Source organism: Peromyscus californicus, unplaced genomic scaffold (genome assembly GCF_007827085.1).
Source record: "Peromyscus californicus insignis strain IS unplaced genomic scaffold, ASM782708v3 Scaffold_15__1_contigs__length_86483966, whole genome shotgun sequence".
Taxonomy (NCBI): Eukaryota; Metazoa; Chordata; class Mammalia; order Rodentia; family Cricetidae; genus Peromyscus; species Peromyscus californicus.
The window spans coordinates 73,066,689-73,085,896 of record NW_026294447.1 but is presented as its reverse complement, the minus strand read 5'-3'; the positions used below and the strand labels follow the sequence as shown (position 1 = coordinate 73,085,896).

General features: G+C 44.5%; 1 protein-coding gene across 13 annotated transcripts in view; it reads left to right on the top strand.

The window, feature by feature from the left end:
• The window catches only part of Sipa1l1 (signal induced proliferation associated 1 like 1), a 306,912-nt gene that overhangs the window by 195,824 nt on the left and 91,880 nt on the right, over positions 1–19,208 (top strand). For all 13 annotated transcript variants that reach the window (XM_052739397.1, XM_052739386.1, XM_052739390.1 and 10 more), the window contains 2 exons: positions 15,254–15,384; positions 18,496–18,684. In XM_052739397.1, the coding sequence (XP_052595357.1) occupies positions 15,254–15,384; positions 18,496–18,684 (320 nt within the window). The remainder of the gene's footprint in view (positions 1–15,253; positions 15,385–18,495; positions 18,685–19,208) is intronic.

The following is a 19,208-nucleotide window of genomic DNA, read 5'->3' as shown; positions in this document are numbered from 1 at the left end:
TCTAACCAAGAACTCCTACTCTATATTGCCTCGGAATTTTTCTAAGCTTTTCTGAGGTGTTCCTTTGTCTCTGAGAAGCCATCTTGGTCCACCTGTCATCGACACTGACTTCGAGTCTAACATATAAGTGAGCATACTTTATCTTATTTGTGCACTAGTTTTTTTTTTTTTTTCTCACTGGATAGTGTAATAATATTTGACATGAACAGTTTTCAGCACTTGTGACCAGGCACTGTGCTCAGCTTTTCATTGGACAGTTTTGACTTCTAACTCTTAATGCCCATGAGGGAGATGATGAGTTGTTAATCATGGTTTCCAGAGGAGAGTACTGGGGCTTAGGCTGTCCTTGAACTCCCTTGTTCTGTGAGGGACAGCTGTGTTCTTCACCACTCTTCCCTCACCTCTGTTATTTGGGAGGAAAGAAAAGGGGAACCTTCTTTTAAATATTTTTATCTTTCAAAGGTGTGGAATCAGAACTTGAATACCTAGAGTCCAAAGTGAGTCCTCTTACTGATTCATAGAACCTCCTAAACTCAGAAGCCCCAATCCAGCAGTTGGTGGGTTGGAGCATAGAAAATACCCTGGTTCCAACCAGTGGAAGTGCTACTGCTTAATTGAAAATTAAATTAATTCTCGCTAAATCAGGGAATTGTTAAAAATATACCAGAGGGATTTACGACATAAATAGACGTTGCTCCTGTGGGTCCAGGTACCTTGCTGACACTGGTTCTGCTTTGCACGCTACCTCTTATTAACGGCACAAGCTAGTGATGTCCTCTAGCACCGAGTCTGTTTGTAATTCCCTCTCATTTTTCAGCTGATGTGCCACATCTAACCCACAGCTTTCTCCTTAGTGACTTGCCTCTGGAAAGTCTTTCTCAAGCCATCAGTTTAGCTTTCATAGAAAATTTATTTATCTTTTATGCTCATTTAGTCAGCTTCCATAATTAAGCTTCATAATTAGAATAAGTCAGCTGGCCCCTCTAGGAAGATGCAGTGAATTCTGCTTCCAGCATGAAGTCCAGCTGGTGGGAGCGGGAAGCTTGTGTGAGTACAAGAGGTGGCCAGCTCATGCCACTGGCACCTGTCAGCCTGCTGTCAGGGACAGTGAGGGAGTGGCTGATTCAAGAGGTCCATCCAAGGGAAGTCAGAGTATGCCTGCTCTTAGAGCACTGTTTGGGCTGCACACCTTGGAATTTCTGAGCCGTTCGTTACATTATTGATAATGTCCTACAAATGATGACAGTAATAACCCGAAACAGAAATTCAACTCCTTAAAATCATAACTATATGTAAAATTAATGTGATGGCAATAATATAATATTGTATCAATATAATAAAATATAATTAAAATAATTCTTACAATTCTTACATGCAGCTTTACTCAGTGAGGTCTGTGCCTGCCTCTTATCTCTTTCCCCCAGTCTTTTTGTGGAGAGAGTAGCATAGTCAAGAGGACTTCCCCCTGGCAGCAAGGCCGTAGCTCCCTAATGTGTCTTGTCGCCTCACCCTTCAGCTCCTCTTTCCAGTCACCTGTTTATGTGTCCCTGACTCCACTGTGGCTGTTTCCAGGGAAAATTATTATTAGTAATTATTATTATTATTATATTTATATGTTCGATAATAAATATAATCTATTATTATTGTTGTTTCCCTCGGTCAGCATCATGTGTAATATTTAATCATGTTCAGCTGATGAAGCCTTGATTACTTTAATATTACTTTGTTTTTATAAGCATTATTATTTTGTAAATTTAAACTTCAGAGGCCTCTTGATGCTGGAGCACAAGAGGAGCCCCACGCTTCCCCTTGGATTAGCATCAGCCATCCATACTCTTCTTTCTGCTGCTTTCTCTTGTCCTCTCCTGTTGGGCTTTTCATCCAGCATGAGATGGCAGTGAGGATGTAGTTGCTTTGCTGTGTTTCTGCCTCGTGCTTTATGTGGTCTCCTCACCTAATGCTTTTGGCACTGCTGTGAACCTGTCACTGCGGTTCAGATGATGGCACCATATGCTGGGCGGAGGGGTGGCAGTCGTTTAACTCACTTGTTTTCCTTGGAGAACATTCAGTTTTGTGTTCAGTCTTTCTTTGGTCACCAACATCAAAGTGCCAAGGAGATTTATAGATGGCAGATACTAAGGTGGAGTAGCTAACTCCAGTGTTGCCTGTAGCTAGCATGGCATGTAGGAAGGGACTCTGTCCCAGCTGGTAGCTATGTCATCAGGCGGTCCCACAGTGTGTTTCAGGTTTTCTTGGGGTAGACGATTCAGGCAGTGTATTCTGGAATTCCACTAATGGAAGAGAGGTGTGTGTGGGTTGCTTTGATGGTAGTATTTTTTGAGACAGTGATTAAAAGTGTATGTGGGGGGGGCATTGCTTGGTTTCAGGTTATAAAGGTGCTCTGGTAAGGCAGGTTTCCTGTTGCTTCATGGCCAGGAGAGACTGCCATTGTAGGCCATCTGATGGAAAACAAATAATAAAACCAACAACTCTAAGCCAGTGATTTTTATTGTTCTTACCTTCCTTTTTATGCAACACACGTGTGCATGCACAAGTACACAGTTGAGTATGCTGGGCCCTGTGATAGTCACTTTGAGGAGAAAATTTAGATTTCAGTTGTTCCTATAAAGGCTGGTGTGGTGATATACTATGTGCCCTAATAAACTTGCCTGAGGATCAGAGGACAGAGCCAACCACTAGATTAGACATAGAGGCTAGACAGTGGTGGCACACACCTTTAATCCCAGCACTTGAGATCTCATGCCTTTGCTTGGGAAGCACCGCATGCCTTTAATCCCAGGAAGTAATATGGCAGTGCAGAGAAAGGCATATAAGGCATGAGGAAACAGGAACTCTGTCTCTTTAGGCTGAGGATTTTTTTTTTTTTTTTTTTTGGTTTTTCGAGACAGGGTTTCTCTGTGTAGCTTTGCGCCTTTCCTGGAACTCACTTGGTAGCCCAGGCTGGCCTCGAACTCACAGAGATCCGCCTGGCTCTGCCTCCCGAGTGCTGGGATTAAAGGCGTGTGCCACCACCACCTGGCTAGGCTGAGGATTTTGTAGAGGTAAGAACTAGTGGCTGGCTGCTCTGCTTCTCTGATCTTTCAGCATTCACCCTGATACCTGACTGGGTTTTTTATTAAAAGACCATCTAAGATTCAAACAACAGACTGGTTGCCCGTTCTCTTTCTTTTCATCTTGTAGTCAGCCATCTTTAACAGCTGCTCTCTAGAACATGGCACACATCATTATTTGTACAAAAGTGACAGCTTCTGCACTGATGTATTCTGTTTTGCTATCAAGAGCTGTGTTTTATGTCCCAGTCTATTAAATGAGTGTCATTAGGTCATTAGCGGAGCGAAAGAGGGCACTGAGAGCCAAAGACCCAGACCAGCTCCACAACTTCCAGCTAAACTCCCTAGTCGCAGATAGCTGAATGCACACTGTTAACGAATAAATTATGCTAAAATACATAGTATTCCCCTATTCTCAAGAGTTCTTCTGTGTTCGTGTACACTTTATGGGTAAGGCAGGTCACCTGCTTATCTGATGTTTTTCAGAATTAACTGTCTTGCCCTGGCTATGTGGTACCCTCTCTGTATGTAGCCTTTGTATATGCTAACAACTGGCAGATGGCTGGTCTATTTCTCTGTGGAGTTAGATCTTCTGTTGTTTCTAGAAGAGATGGGAACAAAGACCTCTGAGGTTGTGGAGGACAGGCATGCCTGCATTCGCTGCCTAATGTGAGCAGACCTAACCGGGATTTGAGGAAGGTGCAGGCCATGTAGCCTATTTTAATAGATTGAGAATCCCAGTTATTGGTTAGTCCCCAGTTCAGCATTTAAACTCTGAGACTTGTTTCTGTGTGGGCAAGAGCAAGCACCTTGGAGAAGTTAGCTCTCATAGAGGAGGCTGGGCCTTGGATCAGAAAGAAAGGAGAGCACAAGGAACAAACACAAAATATCCCTAAGGCTGCTTATGTTGTTGAGAAAAGTCCTGTGGGAGTTCCTCAGTGTTAAGGGTTCTTCCCGGGTGCTTATTTGTGTTTTAATTTTCTGAGGTAGATCATTTAATCTTCAGGTACAGTCAACAAGACTGTGCTCCCAAGCATACTGTGCTCTTAAAGGTAACAGTTAACTTCACCTTCCATGGGTATTGTAATTCATTTTTATTAAGATTACGCCATTTGTCCCCCTCATTTGAAAGTAAGTGTGTAAGTGCATGTTCCCTCACAGAAATGTGGTATTATTGGTTGGTTTTTGTTTACTTTAGCCCCATGTTGGGTGCCAATTTTTTTGTTGTAGGTTGGTCTTTGGTCTTTGGGGGGCCTGTGGGGCGTTTACCCACCACCCCCACAGTTCCCCAGAGTTTTCTTGAGTGCGAGCAGCAGGAAATATTAGATAGAAGGATTTATTGTGGAGAATCCTGTGGAGATAAACAGATAGAAAATAAAGATAGCCTCGAGAGGGCCTGGAACCTATTCCAACGGGCCCTGACTGTCTCTGCCCCAGGGTTTTTATAGAGACGCCAAGAGGTGGAGCAAAAGACCTCCTCCCCCAGCACAGCCAAGTGCAGACCATCCCAGACACCTGCACTCAGGCCCGTGATCCTAATCATCCTCTATGCGGACCTGCTGGGTAAAGCCACGAGGAACCCGAGAACGGGCTCCCACAGGGGCCCACCACTCAACTCCCAAATAAATCACACACAAAGACTTATTATTACTTATGAATGCCCAGCCTTAGCTTGACTTAGTTTCTAGCTTTCCGTGTCTTAAATTATCCTGACTACCTTTTACCTCTGGACTTTTCCTTTTCTCTAACTGCTGCTGCAAATCTTACTCTTACTCCGTGGCTTGCTGTGTAGCTAGGTGGCTGGCCCCTGCAGTTGTCCTCCTTCTCTGGCTGCTAGATCTTGCATTCCTCCCAGGCTTCTCCAATATATTCTCTCTGCCTGCCAGCCCCACCTATCCTTTCTCCTGCCTTGCTATTGGCCAGTTCTTTATTAGACCATCAGGTGTTTTACACAGGCAAAGTAACACAGCTTCACAGAGTTAAACAAATGCAACATGAACAAAAGTAACACGACTTGAAATATTCTACTACAATGTGGGCCATAATTTTGTTGTTGAGAAGCTTGGCTAGGTACATGTTTTGCTAACCTCTTTGATTTGAGGTGATACTTCACTGTGTTGCCTGAGCTAGCCCTGAACTCTTAGGCCCAACTTTTCTATCTCAGCCTCCTAAGTAGCTGGAAATACAGGCAGGTGTCCCTGTACCCACTGGCTGCCATCTTTCTATCTGCTTAAGGCTTCCAGGTCATCACACACTAAGTAAAGTATTACACATTACTTCTTTGGAAACAAGCATTCTCTCCTTCCTTGGCTGTGATTCCCCAGCCTCTTGACCCTCATTATTCAGAGCCTCTCTCTTACCCACAAAGTGATTGAGCTCAGAGGTTATGGGGTGCAGAAAGGGCATGCACTCACTCTCCTCCATTTTCTTATAGATCAAATGGGCCGTCAGAAGACCCCACCAGCTCAGACACAGGGCTTTCTTCAAAGCCATCCTTTCAGACCCATTCATATAAAAATGCAGTTTGTTTGGCAATAAAATTGGAAGTGAAAATACTGCCCATATCCTATGTAGAAAGTCCCACAGAAGAGATTTATTTTAGAATTTGATGCCAGAAGTTCTTTTCAGACTTTATCAAATGTCTACCTTTTGATGGCAGGTATATTTGTGCATATTTTGTTTAATGTATTCTAACTTATTATCTGAAAACTCATAACCAATTTTAGTATTCACGTATTCAACCTTCAATATAACAAATGCATTTGCTTATACATTCAGCTTCTGTTTTCCTATTCTGCCTCATTAGTGTGATTTTTCCATATGCCCCAGTTATCAGTAGCCTCAAAAACCTTTCCAAAAACTGTATTGAATTGCATTGATTATCCATATCATATACCTCTACTTCCAGGCTTTCTCGGTTCTTGCTGAGTCTTAGTGGCTCTTGCCTGCCTGCACTGGAATGGCTTTGAGTTGCCCTCTCTGACATGCCACAGAAGTTGAGACCTTTTTTGGCATTGTCCTCCTTCTGTAAATACCTCCACTGTTATAAGTCCATTGTTCTCAACCGCCAATCATTTTGGAAGGCAACTAGAGTCTCAGTAGGTTGTAACTAAACTTTATGCCCCATTACCACCCCTATGCATAGTTGCAGGTCCTGCTTGTCTGTCTATGGTTGGAATTATAGCAAGAGATTTTTGAGTCTTTCCAGCTGTACACAATCTTCCCTGTTCAGAACCCAGCCTTTGCCAGGGCCATCTTTCATTTAGCCAGTCAGGTTGTCTGATAAGCAGATGATGAGAAAGGAACAGACAGGCTGGGGGCCTGGTGATGACACCTGCAGAGTCTGAGAGGGAAAGGAAGCAGAGCATGTGGAGAAACCCTTCAGCCGGTGAGGCAGCATAAGAGAAAAGGGGAATGGAGGCAGAATTAGGCCAGAAGAACTTCCGACAGGGTTCATATTAACAAACATTTTAGCCAATGTAATGGAGAAAGAACATCAGGAAAGTCCCCAACAGGGGGACAAATGCCTGGCCATGTCACTTCCTGCCACACCCCTATCCCTCATGCTCAAGTACCAACTAAGGGCTGCTTTGGCAGACTGGCTTAGCTGTCCAACTGCCACAGATCCAGAGGCCAGAGACCAGCTAACTGCTTTTCCTGCAGGCTGAACCAATGGCAAGTTCTTCCCAAAGGGAAATCAGTGTTGCATCTCAATGGCTGTTGCAGATAGAGGAGATAGAGGAGTTTGAGGCCCGCATAGAGGCTTCATTCTACCCAGGAAAAGAGCCAACTTAAAACAAGATTCAGACTGAAAGCATAACTGGTGCTGGATACGGTGGTCCACACCTTTAATCCAGCACCCGGCAGAGGTGGGGGCAGGTCTAAGTTCCAGGCTAGCCTGGTCTGCACAGTGAGTTCCATGACAGCCAGGGCTATATAGAGAGATCCTGTCTCAAAACAGAAGTAAAAAACAACTCCCTTCAAAGCATAAATAGGCTTGCTTGTTACAGGAAATAGTATGGGAATACAGAAAATAAAGTTTATTTTCTATCCACAGGACTAGCCCAGACACTTTTGCACTGATGTTAAATAGAGAAATAAGCGCATGTTCATTTACTTACTCACTTGTTCATATACTATTTAGTACCTATTTTATGCGTTCTTCCCTTGTAGCTCTGAGGGGCTCTGGCCCCAGGTAGCCTCGCTAACACAGAAAGGCTGAGGGCTACTCCTGGGGAAGTGTTGTGACCTCTCCACCAGGACGTGTCACTGAGGGGTGAAAGGGCAGCAAGCGGGGTGCAGAGTAGAAACCCTCACTTGTAACCGAGAGTGTGCCTCCTTCCTCCTACCAGCCCCTACTGCAGCATTTCCTTCCAGTCCTGCCCGTCAAGGAGCCTTGACTGTCTGTCCAAGGCTCAGGCCCTCGCCCAGAGCTCATCGAGTCACCATGCGACTCTTGTTTCTGTGGGACACCTTGGGGATGTATTGAACCACAGCAGTCCAAATACACCTCAACGATCAGGACCACAGGTTAGGTTGTTTGGGAAATGTCTTAGAAGTGAATGTGTGGTACTACTGTGTAGTATGAGCTGAGCGACTCATAGCATTGGGTATGACGGCTGAGAGTCCCCTGTGTATGTGGCCTTTTGCTATTATTCTCCAGACCCTCGGTGTGTGAAGTTCCTTTTCTTTTCTCTTCAAGAAATGAGACCTCAAGTAACTGCATGGTTATGGTGGTTTTGTGGGAGTGAACCAACTACCAATTGATGTCTGTAGGCATAGGCATCCTCACTGAGTCTGATTTTTCACTATTGTGGACTTGCATACACATGCAAATGGATTCAATGGGTTCTCTGCATCTGAACTCTAGCATTCTCTAGCTACTTTGAACTGTACACTTTTTTTTGAAAGATAATTGTTAGACATTTGCCATAGGCTGATGGCAGTCAATAGAACACTCATGATTCTGTTATTCATTTGCCCTTTATTTAAATAGTTTTCTTTATATTTTTGCTATGATCATTTTGATGGAGTTTATTAAGGTCAACATAACAGAAAATTTACCATTTTTTTAGCAAGTAAAGAGACTGTTGGGGCCTGCTTAAGCAAATGCTGTTTTGTTTTGGTTGATTGGTTGATTAATGGATTGATTTTTGCAGTTCTAGGGATTGAACCCAGAGACTTCAGATTGCTAGTCAGACACTCTACCCACCGAGATAGAGCTCTGTTGCTGTTTTAAGCAGCAAGACTCTCTATTCCACTTTCTCTCCATCCTCCCCTCCTCCCTTCCCCTCCCTCCTTCCCTCCCCCGTCTTCAGCCCTCCCTCCTTTCCAGACAAGGTTTCATTGTCTCAACCATTGATCCTCCTGTCACATGTGCCCAGGTGTGGGGATTGTGGAGAATAGTACCATGTTCACCACTCCGTTTTCAAGAGTTACCTGTGGAGAGATGACTTGGAACCTCAGAATCCCGAGCGTTTCCTAAGTGTGGGCACTCACTCGTGCACATCAGTAATCACAGACTCAGTGCAGTGCTTCGGGACAGAACCCTGGTGTGCGGCCAGCCCTGTCTGTGCAGATGTCCCCATCGGTTCCCTGACCTTTAAACTATGGTGTCCAGTCCTGGGCACTTAGTTCTCATGGAAGCTCTGCCCTTACAATTAGAATAAGCCCTGGGGAACGAGACAGTGAGACTCTGAAGTGGCACACTTCTCAAGAAGTTTCTTTAAACAGCTGACCTGTTCTTACCTCCTCTTCTGCCAACGTAGCTTTCGTTTTAAAGGCAGGCTGCTTCCCACTTTCATTTCTGCTGCTGATATTCACAGTATTTAGTTCTTCTAGCTCTGTCTTCTCCAACGTTAATATTCATAGTAAGAAAACAAAACAGGAACTGATTGGACCCAACCCAGGCAGAAATGAAGCGCTTCAGAGAAACCTGTGTTCTACTCAGGCGCCTTCCTAGTTTCGTTCAGATTCTCCAGTGAATGAAAATATTAAAGGTCAAAGTTCATAGAGGGAACCTAAAGTGACAGCAGCATAACTAGGAACCCAAAATAAAATGTGAGATATGAGCAACGGTGAGATGATTCCAGTTTGGGCTTGTACAGTGGCCCCTGGTCCTCTGTCTCCCGTGGAGAGTGGAGCTCATCTCTTCCCCTGTACAGTGGCCCCGGTCCTCTGTCTCCCGTGGAGAGTGGAGCTCATCTCTTCCCCTGTACAGTGGCCCCGGTCCTCTGTCTCCCGTGGAGAGTGGAGCTCATCTCTTCCCCTGTACAGTGGCCCTGGTCCTCTGTCTCCCGTGGAGAGTGGAGCTCATCTCTTCCCCTGTACAGTGGCCCCTGGTCCTCTGTCTCCCGTGGAGAGTGGAGCTCATCTCTTCCCCTGTACAGTGGCCCCGGTCTTCTGTCTCCCGTGGAGAGTAGAGCTCACCCCTTCAGCTTACTGATGGCGTTTGCAGCCCTCACTCATCCCTATGCTACTGTCTTTTCTAGAGAAAATGGGGGTCCTTCTGTGTAGTCAGGAGGGAACCCTAAGTTGAGAATCGAGTATTTTTATGGCTTTTATGGTGTTGCCATGCGGCTCCTGAAATGTTTGGGGTCGTCCACACTGCTGCCACACGTGTGAGTCCCAGCTCTAGCAGGGGCTTCTTTGTATTGTTTGTTTTTCATTTCCGAAGAGTTTCCAGCTGTGCTAGGCAGAAGACAGCCGTTTAATCCAGTTTGTCTTAACTGCGTTCTCACTGTTTATTTTCCCCATTTAAAATCTTAACTTGATGACTATATGTAAATATTAGGCCATCAATTATAATTTTATACATCATTGAGTAAAAATTAAGGTATATCTTAACTGTTCATAATTCTCAGTTGCGAGTACAATGTCCCTAAGGAACTGTTTAACTGAAATAATACTAATAAACAGACAACAAATGAAGCCAGTATGAACAATCCAGCAACTGTGGTAGAAGGCTCACTCTTGTGGCTCAGCTTTCCTTTTCTCCTTTACAGTTAAAATGCCAGGCCTGGCTTTGACTGCACATGTGTGTGCACATAGCTTAGGGGCAAATGGAGTGCTGTATTTGATGCAGTTACTAGAGTCTTCAACTCTTCACCTTTCTTCTCTTTAAGAGTGTCAAATACTCATTATAATTGTGAATGTGCTGACCATAAATAAATCTCTTTATGTGGAATGTCCCAGAAACAGTAGAATTCCTGAGTGTTCTCTGTACCATCTTGTTAGACTTCATAATCCATAAGAAAACTTTAGGGGCTCCAGACATGGCTCTGTAATTGGTGTGTTGGCTGCTGAGTGTGGCTCCCCAGAAACCATGTGAAGCATCAGTGGGCTTGGCGGCCCGCCTATAATCCCAGTCCACAGAGGTGGAGCCTGGGAATCCCCAGGGCAAGCTGGCTAGCTATACAGCCAAATAGCCAGCTCTTGGTACAGCAAAAGATATTGCTTCAATACTTAGATGGTGTGCCATTTTGGAAAATACCCAGCATCAACCTTGGGCTTCTACATGCATGTATACACATGAGCACATGTGCCCACATACATGTGAGCATACCTCCACACATGTACACCACACACATACACAAACAAAAAAACCTTGAAGATAAACATCTTTTAGAATGTTCATTATGAGCAGTGAAGATTGGGAGGAATCAGTGTTATGGGATGACACTAATATGTCTCATGTCACACACATACACACACACACACACACACACACACACACACACACACACACACACACACTTTGCAAATCGGGAGTAAGCAGAACATGTGTTCCAAGTGAATAGCACGTCCCTCTGGCCACCAAATGTGTTTAACTCTTTGCTGTTTATAAGATTTTGGAGACTTCTGGGAAGACAGTACAGCTATAATTGCTAAGAAAATGAACTTGGATGTCATTGGTGGATACGCTGGATTGTGGTGCTGCGGTTTGTGCTTGTGCCTGTCCAGAAACTCCCGTTGCCATGCCTCTAAAAGTACGCCGATGGCGTGCTGGGTCTTCGCATGTCGTTGTGCTGACTCTACAGTATCGCTGTGGGTGGTGATGTAGTGCCGTGTTAAGTCATCCGCCAGCAGCATTTCCACTCAGGTCTGCAGCTCCCCATGCTCTCTGCTCTTCCTCTAACTTTCTTCACCCTGAATTCCCTGTCCAGTGTCCTCCCTTGCTTTCCTTCCCCTCTCATCTTCCCACCCCAGAAGAAAGGCAGAGCCAACTGTGCATCTGCCTGGAAAGGCTCCCTGTCTGTTCTTGACAAGAGTGGAGGGAGATGGCTGGTAAGAAGGGAAGAAATTTTAGTTATTATAATTTATGCATCTTGGAGCCGAGGCTGGGATGCTGAGAGGAAGACACTGAAGTGGATGGACAGAGCCAGACATAGCCAGAGGCTAGACTGACCAGGTAGAATCTGGCACATTTGTCTTGAGATCAGAATCTGAAATCTAAAATTCAGTTTACGCTGGCTTGGAGAACTAAACTCTTCTCTCCTGGGGACGGTGCATCACATTAGGATGTGAACTGAGGGAACTGGTGTTTGTTTGCAGGAGAGGTTTACTTCTGTTCCCATAATTCCATAGGCAAAAAGAGGGGCTGTGTACCGACATGGCTTTTATTGTGTACTTCTTACACGGCATGAGACCTTTTGAACTTGCAGAGTCTGATCCTCTGGGAACCACACCAGAACCTCTGTCTGTATCAGTGGAACTGACAGAGGTGGAGACTGACCAAGACGCCGCTGTAGAAATAATAGCTAGAATTCCTTGTTTCCATTTTTAAAATCATGTGTCTGTATAAAGAGGAATGGAAGTTCGGGGAGATCTCTCTGGCCTTATCAGACCAGAGATGGGTGTATTTGAAGATAGTGTTTGAAGTTCGTTGATGATTAGCCCATTCCCCAAGTACGACTCAGAAATAGATGGGAAAACACGCACAAATATATGTTAGGTTTTGATGGTGACGCCAAGAAAGAAATGTAATTTTCATTTTTAGTCTCTAGTTTTATTATAGTTTATTTTATATAGGGTTTAGTTTGTTCTTAAAATAATACTTTTATCTCCCAATTAATACTAAAGATGTTTAAATTTGTGCTTTTTGTTTTATAATGCTTCTACACCTTTATCTCTGAGATATATGAAGTATTTGTTTTCACTAATCTGTTGGGAATTCTTAATACTTTCAAAGTACTAGTTTTACTTTGTAAATTCCTCCAGTGCCTCCACTTTTCCACTCTTCTTTTAGAAAATGCCTCAGGGGCATTCCAGCTGAGACCGAATAAAGGGATGTCAAAATAAAGTCAAATGAAGTATGGTCGTGGGAGTTTGGACACCTGAAGAAGTTTAAATGCCCCTCAGCTGTGAGAAGTCTGGGTCTAGAACGGCTCCAACTAGTGACAGGTCATAAGGACCTTTTAGGAAGCCATGAAAAATATCCAAGGCCTCTGAGAACCCATGCGTGGATTTAAAGCTTCATGGTGACTGGCCAGAATTGCGTTTGAAAAGGAGTGTCTAGCTGCTCTGTGAACTTGGAGGAGATCTAATAAGACAAACATGAGTACAGTGAGCATGGGCAAGACAGTAGACAGTTGAGAGATGGTTGGGGGTAGAGTTCAAAGGGCGTGCAGGCACCTGGGTGAATGTGGTGGGTGCTGGAATGGGGTAGCTAGGAGTGCTGTCTAGTTCCCATGGAACTAGCAATTGAAAACCTCGGAATGAATGGGTTATTCAAGAATAGGAAATAAAATCAAGCAAAAACAGCCAATGTGGTTGAAGAATAATCAGAAGGTGATTTCATATTAGTCAGTGAGTAAGAGTGTTCTTAAAAAAAAAAAAAAAATGACCATCTGTACTAGATGTTCCAGAGTTTGAACAAAGTGAAAAATAAAAGCTCTGGTTGTTCTCACTCCGAGGCAGCCATGTAGTGGAAGTGAGCTAGCAAGATCTAAAGTGAAGATCTAAATAGAAGTTTCCGGTGGGAGAAAGAGGAAAGGACTGTTTAGTTTTAAAGGGTGACTAGAGATGGAGTACTGGGAAAGAGCAGCTAGAGAGGAATCAGTTACAGATAAACAGGTGGTGATGGAGGCACATGTGTGTGTTCCTGGAAGTGCCGAGTGAGCGGAGGCCAGGATGGAGGGGGATGAGAGTCTGGCTGAAAGTAAAGCCGTGTGCATCAGGGTGGCGGGCGGTGCATTTGCTCCCAAACTCCTTTGCTTCCCTGCTTTCCTGTTGACAGCATTAGTGCTCTCTGCGTGGAAGGAGTGAGGGGCAGGCACTGTTGGAAACATCAGCCCTGCAGAAGCAGAGAGCTGACCAGGGCAGGCTAAAGGAGAAAGCCCCAAGGTTGAGGTTACGGATGACGAATCTGGAGTGCTGTGTCTTTGTGAATTTTCCCAGCAGTTGAAGCAGCAATCCCACCCACCTGACACGTGAACTATGTATGAACTAGGAAGTACAGTGTGTGTGGCCCACAGGCCCCTTTGACAGACCCACCATTGTTCTGTACTGCAGGATTGAGATCGCGGAGGGTTTCGTAGTTGCTCTTCAGTAAATGGTCCCTCCCGATGCTGTCTTGTTTCCTCTAAGTTCTTGTCGACTTGTTCACATTCTTCCTGTCTCCCCACTTCCTGTTTTTCCGTCGTCAGTTGTCCTATCGCATTGCTGTCTGCATGCCCTGACCCTGGACTTTGTCAACACCGGGATAGAGCTGTGGGCTGGAAGACCAGACAACCACGCTTGTTAGAATTGTGTGCAAAGTAAGAGTAAAAATCTGTGAGTGTGATTCTCATGTGCTGTGCTTTGAGGGTGTACGTGAGTGTTTGAATTTGTGGTGTTTATTGGATTGTTTCTCAGTTGTCCATGTATGAAATGCTTGTTGCCTGTATTCCCATTGTGTTTTCTTATTTTGAATTTCCATGGATTATAATATTTTTAGAGCCTACAGTGTTTATGACTCTATCTTGTATAATTGTACATTAGTTTTTATTTGCAGAGTATTTTCATGAGCATTTCCTAAATTTTAAAACCATATGAGTAAATATGCTAAATTATTTCTTATTATTCTCATGGATTTTCAAATACATATGTATTTTGTATGAAAATAACATGTTTTAAATATGCATTTTGTATGCCAGTAATGTACCATGTCATGACTTATTTAGTCATGTCACGTGTGGATGACATAGAACAACATAAAGCAAATGTTTTGGGGGTTTGAAAACTAAGTTATATGCTCTGCTTGTCACATACTTTTGTGTTGTATGGATTTCCTCATCTGTGAACATTTCATGTACATATCAACAGTTTTAATTTTTAGAGGTATATCTTCAAGTGCCAGTAAGTATCAGTTTATTATTTTCTATCAATAATTGTTTTCAGTGCTAAGGATTGGATTTGGCCCTCATGTACACTAGGCAAGCACTCCATCACTGATCTGCACTCCTCATTCCCAGTTAACTCAGCTTTGACTTCCACCTCCTTCTTGTTAGATGGAAACTTCCCCAGTACTCTACCCCACCCCTACCAAGGCCATGCTGAGGCTTGGGTCCTTCAACAGTTGAAAGCATCGATAATCATATGAGTCACAGGGCACACTGGTTGACTAGGAGATGCCTGTTCTCCCAGTCCACTGTACCCTCTAGGTTATGTGACCACAGTTTGTCTCATTCCATGGGAATTGTTGGTAAGGCCAAGAACCCTAGGTTCTTACCTCCCAGAGCACAGTGAGGCCTGTTCCTCTGAGCTCCTTTACCTGGCATAGGCTGCCTGGGAGCATAGAGCCCAAGTGGCTCTTCCTTCCAATGCAGGGATATCAATTTAACCCAGGAGAAGCTCCTCTCCTCAAACTCTATTTATGTCTAAATAAAATGTAAAAAGCCCTAACACATGGTGCATATAAACTGTAGCCTATGAAAATGGTGGGACATGGGAGAAAGCACATGAAGAACTTTAGAATAGTTAGTGTGGTGTAGTAAGAACCCAGTAGGCCTCCGTACTATCTCCTCTAGAACAAGCCCTAGATAGCCTTAGTGTTTATAGCTCAGTGAAGGATGATAATGTTTACTAAACATGCTTATAACTTACTGATAATTCCTGGGAGGTGATCTTGAATCCAAATGGAACGTGATGATTTCCAGTGTTAGATTCATTTTCTAATATTGTTTTACCTTATTTTACCTAAGAACACTGGAACTATTTTGGGGCTGATGAGAATCTTGGTCCGGTGGCTGTGAGCATTCGAAGGGAAAAACCAGAAGAAATGAAAGAAAATGGATCTCCGTATAACTACCGCATAATTTTTAGAACTAGTGAGGTAAGTTGCAGGTGAGCAAGGTTTGAGACTTAATCCAGCAGGGGAAAATGGAGCAGAAGTGGGAGCCAGGGATTATATTCAGTAGGACAAGGTCACAGTTTCTTGGAACAAAGAAGACCCAGGGCTGGGAAGTAATTGAGCTGTTAAAGTGCTTGCTGGGACTTCTCTTTTAAGAAGGAGAAAATAAAATAGCTTACAAAGCATTTAAACCAGAAATTCGTGTGGACACGTTGGGGGCTTTGAGGTTCTTTTTGCCGTTTCTTTCTGAGCATGTGTGTAATTATTCCAGTTATCAGTGGATTGCCTCAGCTCCTAATTCACTTTAGATTGTTCCTATGTATCAGGGCCCTAATGCCCCTGCGGTATCAAGAAAATCGTGGTTTTGAAATTAGTGTAAATAGAGCGTTTGGCTTTGTTTCCTTCATTGAACACCGGGCAAGTTTCAGGGGTTGGCTTCACTTCCTAATTGTTTCTGAGCTTGAACTCTGGGGAAATTAAAAGTAGGGGTTTAAAGGCAAGGCCTTTGTATCTAATGTGTTGTTTGTAGTGGCCGGGGAGGAGTGAAGAGCCGCCTGTGTTCATGGGCTTCCTGTGTCAGGGCGGATGATGGCTCAGTCAGCCCTTTTCTATCTTCCCAGATCCACTTGACTTCTTCATCACCCATATCCTATTTCCAAGTGGTTTGTCTGTTGCTGTCTTTTTCCACTCTCTAGCAAGCCTCTCCCCCACAGTGTGTGGCGGCGCCCCGCCCCCCTCCAGTTGAAGCTCCAGCCTAGCTCCCCTTTTTTGTGGTGTGGTTTGGCCTTTACCATGATCTTGTTGCTGCCCTACCTATGTGAAAAGTTGAGATAGAATCTTCTCTATAGGCCTTTGTCCCTAGGCCCTGCACTGATACCCCTAATCTTGCCTGGCATGCCAGCTTCCTGTTCAGGGGTAACTTCTGCCCTGCGCCTGTGCAGTATAGAGGTCCCTGCCTGAACCCCACTGGCTCCCACCTTTCCCTTAGGCTCTTTCTCCCGTGCTGTAACTCTGTCCAGGCTCTGTTCCCCGCCTCTGGTCTTCCAGTCACAGGCCTGACCCTCTTCCTAGAGGCCTCGCCAGGCGAGTCCTTTCTCTTGGCCCTTAACTGAAAGTTCCAAGTGACATGCTGTTCAGAAAACCATTGCACTTGTCATTTAGGGTCCCATGAATAACCTCCAGTCCCTGGCCACTTTTGTAATTCTGTTTGTTTGGGCCAGAAATCCTGATGTCACACCTGACCCCTCTCTTCTTGTTCCTGCCCCCAGTTTAGTCTGTCAGCAACCTTTGCAATCTTGTCTTCAGATCCTGTATGTCTAGAATTCAACCACTTGCATCCCCACGGCTCAGGCCTGCTTCTGCATCCTTTCACCAGTAGGGAATCTCTATGAAATGTAATCGGGATCTCTTCAGAGTTCTTTAGCTTTCTCCTTCCTTCTAAATAGAGCTCAAGTACTTGTCTGCCTAGGAGCCGGTATGCCTGAGTCTCCCCAACCCTTTCCCGTAACTCCCCTGCTCTGTCCTCTCCGTGGATTTGGGTTCTTCCCACTGGGCTCTAAGGACTTCAGGGCTTTGTCCCTCCAGTGGCTTCAGCCTCCTCAAGTGTGCCCAGGGCTCCCAGCGTTCTCACTCTGACGTGCTCATCAGCCACAGGGCCCTGTGGTGGTTCATGGATCCGAATTTTCTGCTCTCTCCCATTTGGGATCTGATGCCATGCCCTTCCGTTAAGACGTAACACAGTCTTGCATAGTGTCCCTGTTTGTTCTGTTTCCCCACTGGAGAGTAGCCCCGTGAGGATGCAGACTCTTTGTGTATTCATTACTGTACTGTGAAGCAGCCCCTTGGCAGGGTGAAGGGTAGAGTAGACCTTCCGATTCGTGAATTCCATCTTATTCTTGATTTAATTTCTCCAGCGATGCATGTCATTTCTTTGGAACACCTGGCATGACTGCACACTGGAGTGGGGGCGGGGGGTATAAAGCCCTCCCTGAGCTGCGGTGCCTCTGTCCTCTGTCCCCAGCTCCAGTGTCCTGCTTTGCCTGTCCTGTCTCAGGTTCAGCTCAGCTGACATCCTTTCCCACTCAGACGCTGACTTTTCCTTTTTCTGCACCTTTGCTCATGTTTCCTTGGCCACTTTCTTCCTATAGAAATGTCCTTCATTCTTTAACTCGCTTCCTTCTTTCTTTTTCTCTCTTTTCCTGTAACCGATTTCTAATGTCACCTGAAGTTTTCCCCAGTGGCCTGAGCCGCTGTCACTTCTTTTCTGCCTTTAGATTCTAGTCTTGTTTTCTTCAGGGAACAGCCTTCCCTCAATTACGTATGTGTATTTCTCACATCTCTCCCTGTTCAATGCCATACACATCCCCAAACATGTACTCTGTCAGCTGTTACCTTACAACCTCCCTATGTAGTGGAAATCTACTTCCTGTTTTATTTCTTAGACCATCAAACATCAGTTAAATTCACAAACAGTTTTGCCATATGACACTTTGAAAATCAAGACCACTTTAGGCCTCATGTCTGGGTTTATATTTCTTTAACAAATCACTATTAATAGAGGGTATCATTGCTTGAGTTTGTTTGATAATAGCCAGAAATCCTTGAAGAAGGCATTTCCAGTGCAATCATTGCTGTTATAAGATATAAGCAGCTTATGCTCAGCCACATGTTGGGGAATGTAAAGCATGATTCTCCTTCCTACCTTTTCTCATTTAAAACATATACCACAGACACTGAGAATTCTTACAGTGTCTCGGGAAGGTTTCCCCATCCTTGGTGTGCTTCCTGATACTGTACAGTAATGCAGAGACCTTGTCTTACTGATCCCTATAAGGGCAGGCTACTTTGGTCACTTAAGTGAACAACTCAATACTATAATAAATTTATCATGAGTTCTTTTGAACTTGTACAGAGGTTCTTAAAAGTGTTGGCCTCATTTTTCATGCCTAGAGTATTCTGTATTCTCTCTCTCCCTCCACCTTACTGACTTGGCCAACCACCAGCCATTTCATCTGTCTAGGCCTTCAGAACCATGACATATTCAGTATCTCATGCTATAGTGAAGCCTCACCATAGTCCTTATCTCTTTTGTAGCTCATGACGCTGAGAGGGTCTGTCCTGGAGGACGCCATTCCCTCCACAGCCAAGCACTCAACCGCCAGAGGACTGCCTCTGAAGGAGGTGCTGGAACACGTGATCCCAGAACTCAACGTGCAGTGCCTGCGTCTGGCCTTCAACACGCCCAAAGTAACGGAGCAGCTCATGAAACTGGACGAGCAAGGGGTACGTGTGGCCCTGCAGGAGCCCATCCTTGCGCTGGGGTTTCCTGCTGGGTTTCCAGAACAGTCCGTGATGTTTCTTAGGTGGGGAGAACTATGTGTTATAAAGGATACTCTTGGGTTGTTCATCTGTCCACTTCTCATCTGATTTCTCTGTCTAAGCTGGTAGAGAGAGGGCTTTAGCCGTGCTCAGCTCTTTCATGGTCACCCACATGTGATGGGTTTCTGAGTATGTGTGGAAAAGTCATAGCAGTATTAACAGTAACATAAAGTATAGTGATATTACATTACTAATAATTAGAATGATGATGGCGAGCACTACTGGATGTGTTCACCAGGTTCTGTCCTGGGCGTTTAAAGTATGTTATCCCATTTTACCTTCCAACCTTAAGAGAATGGTACTGTTACCATCCCTTACCATCCCCATTTTAGAGATGAGGAATCTGAGCCACGGAGAGATTACATAATAAATTCAATTTCACACTGTTTATAAGTTAGAGAACCAGGATTCAAACACAGTCATCTCCA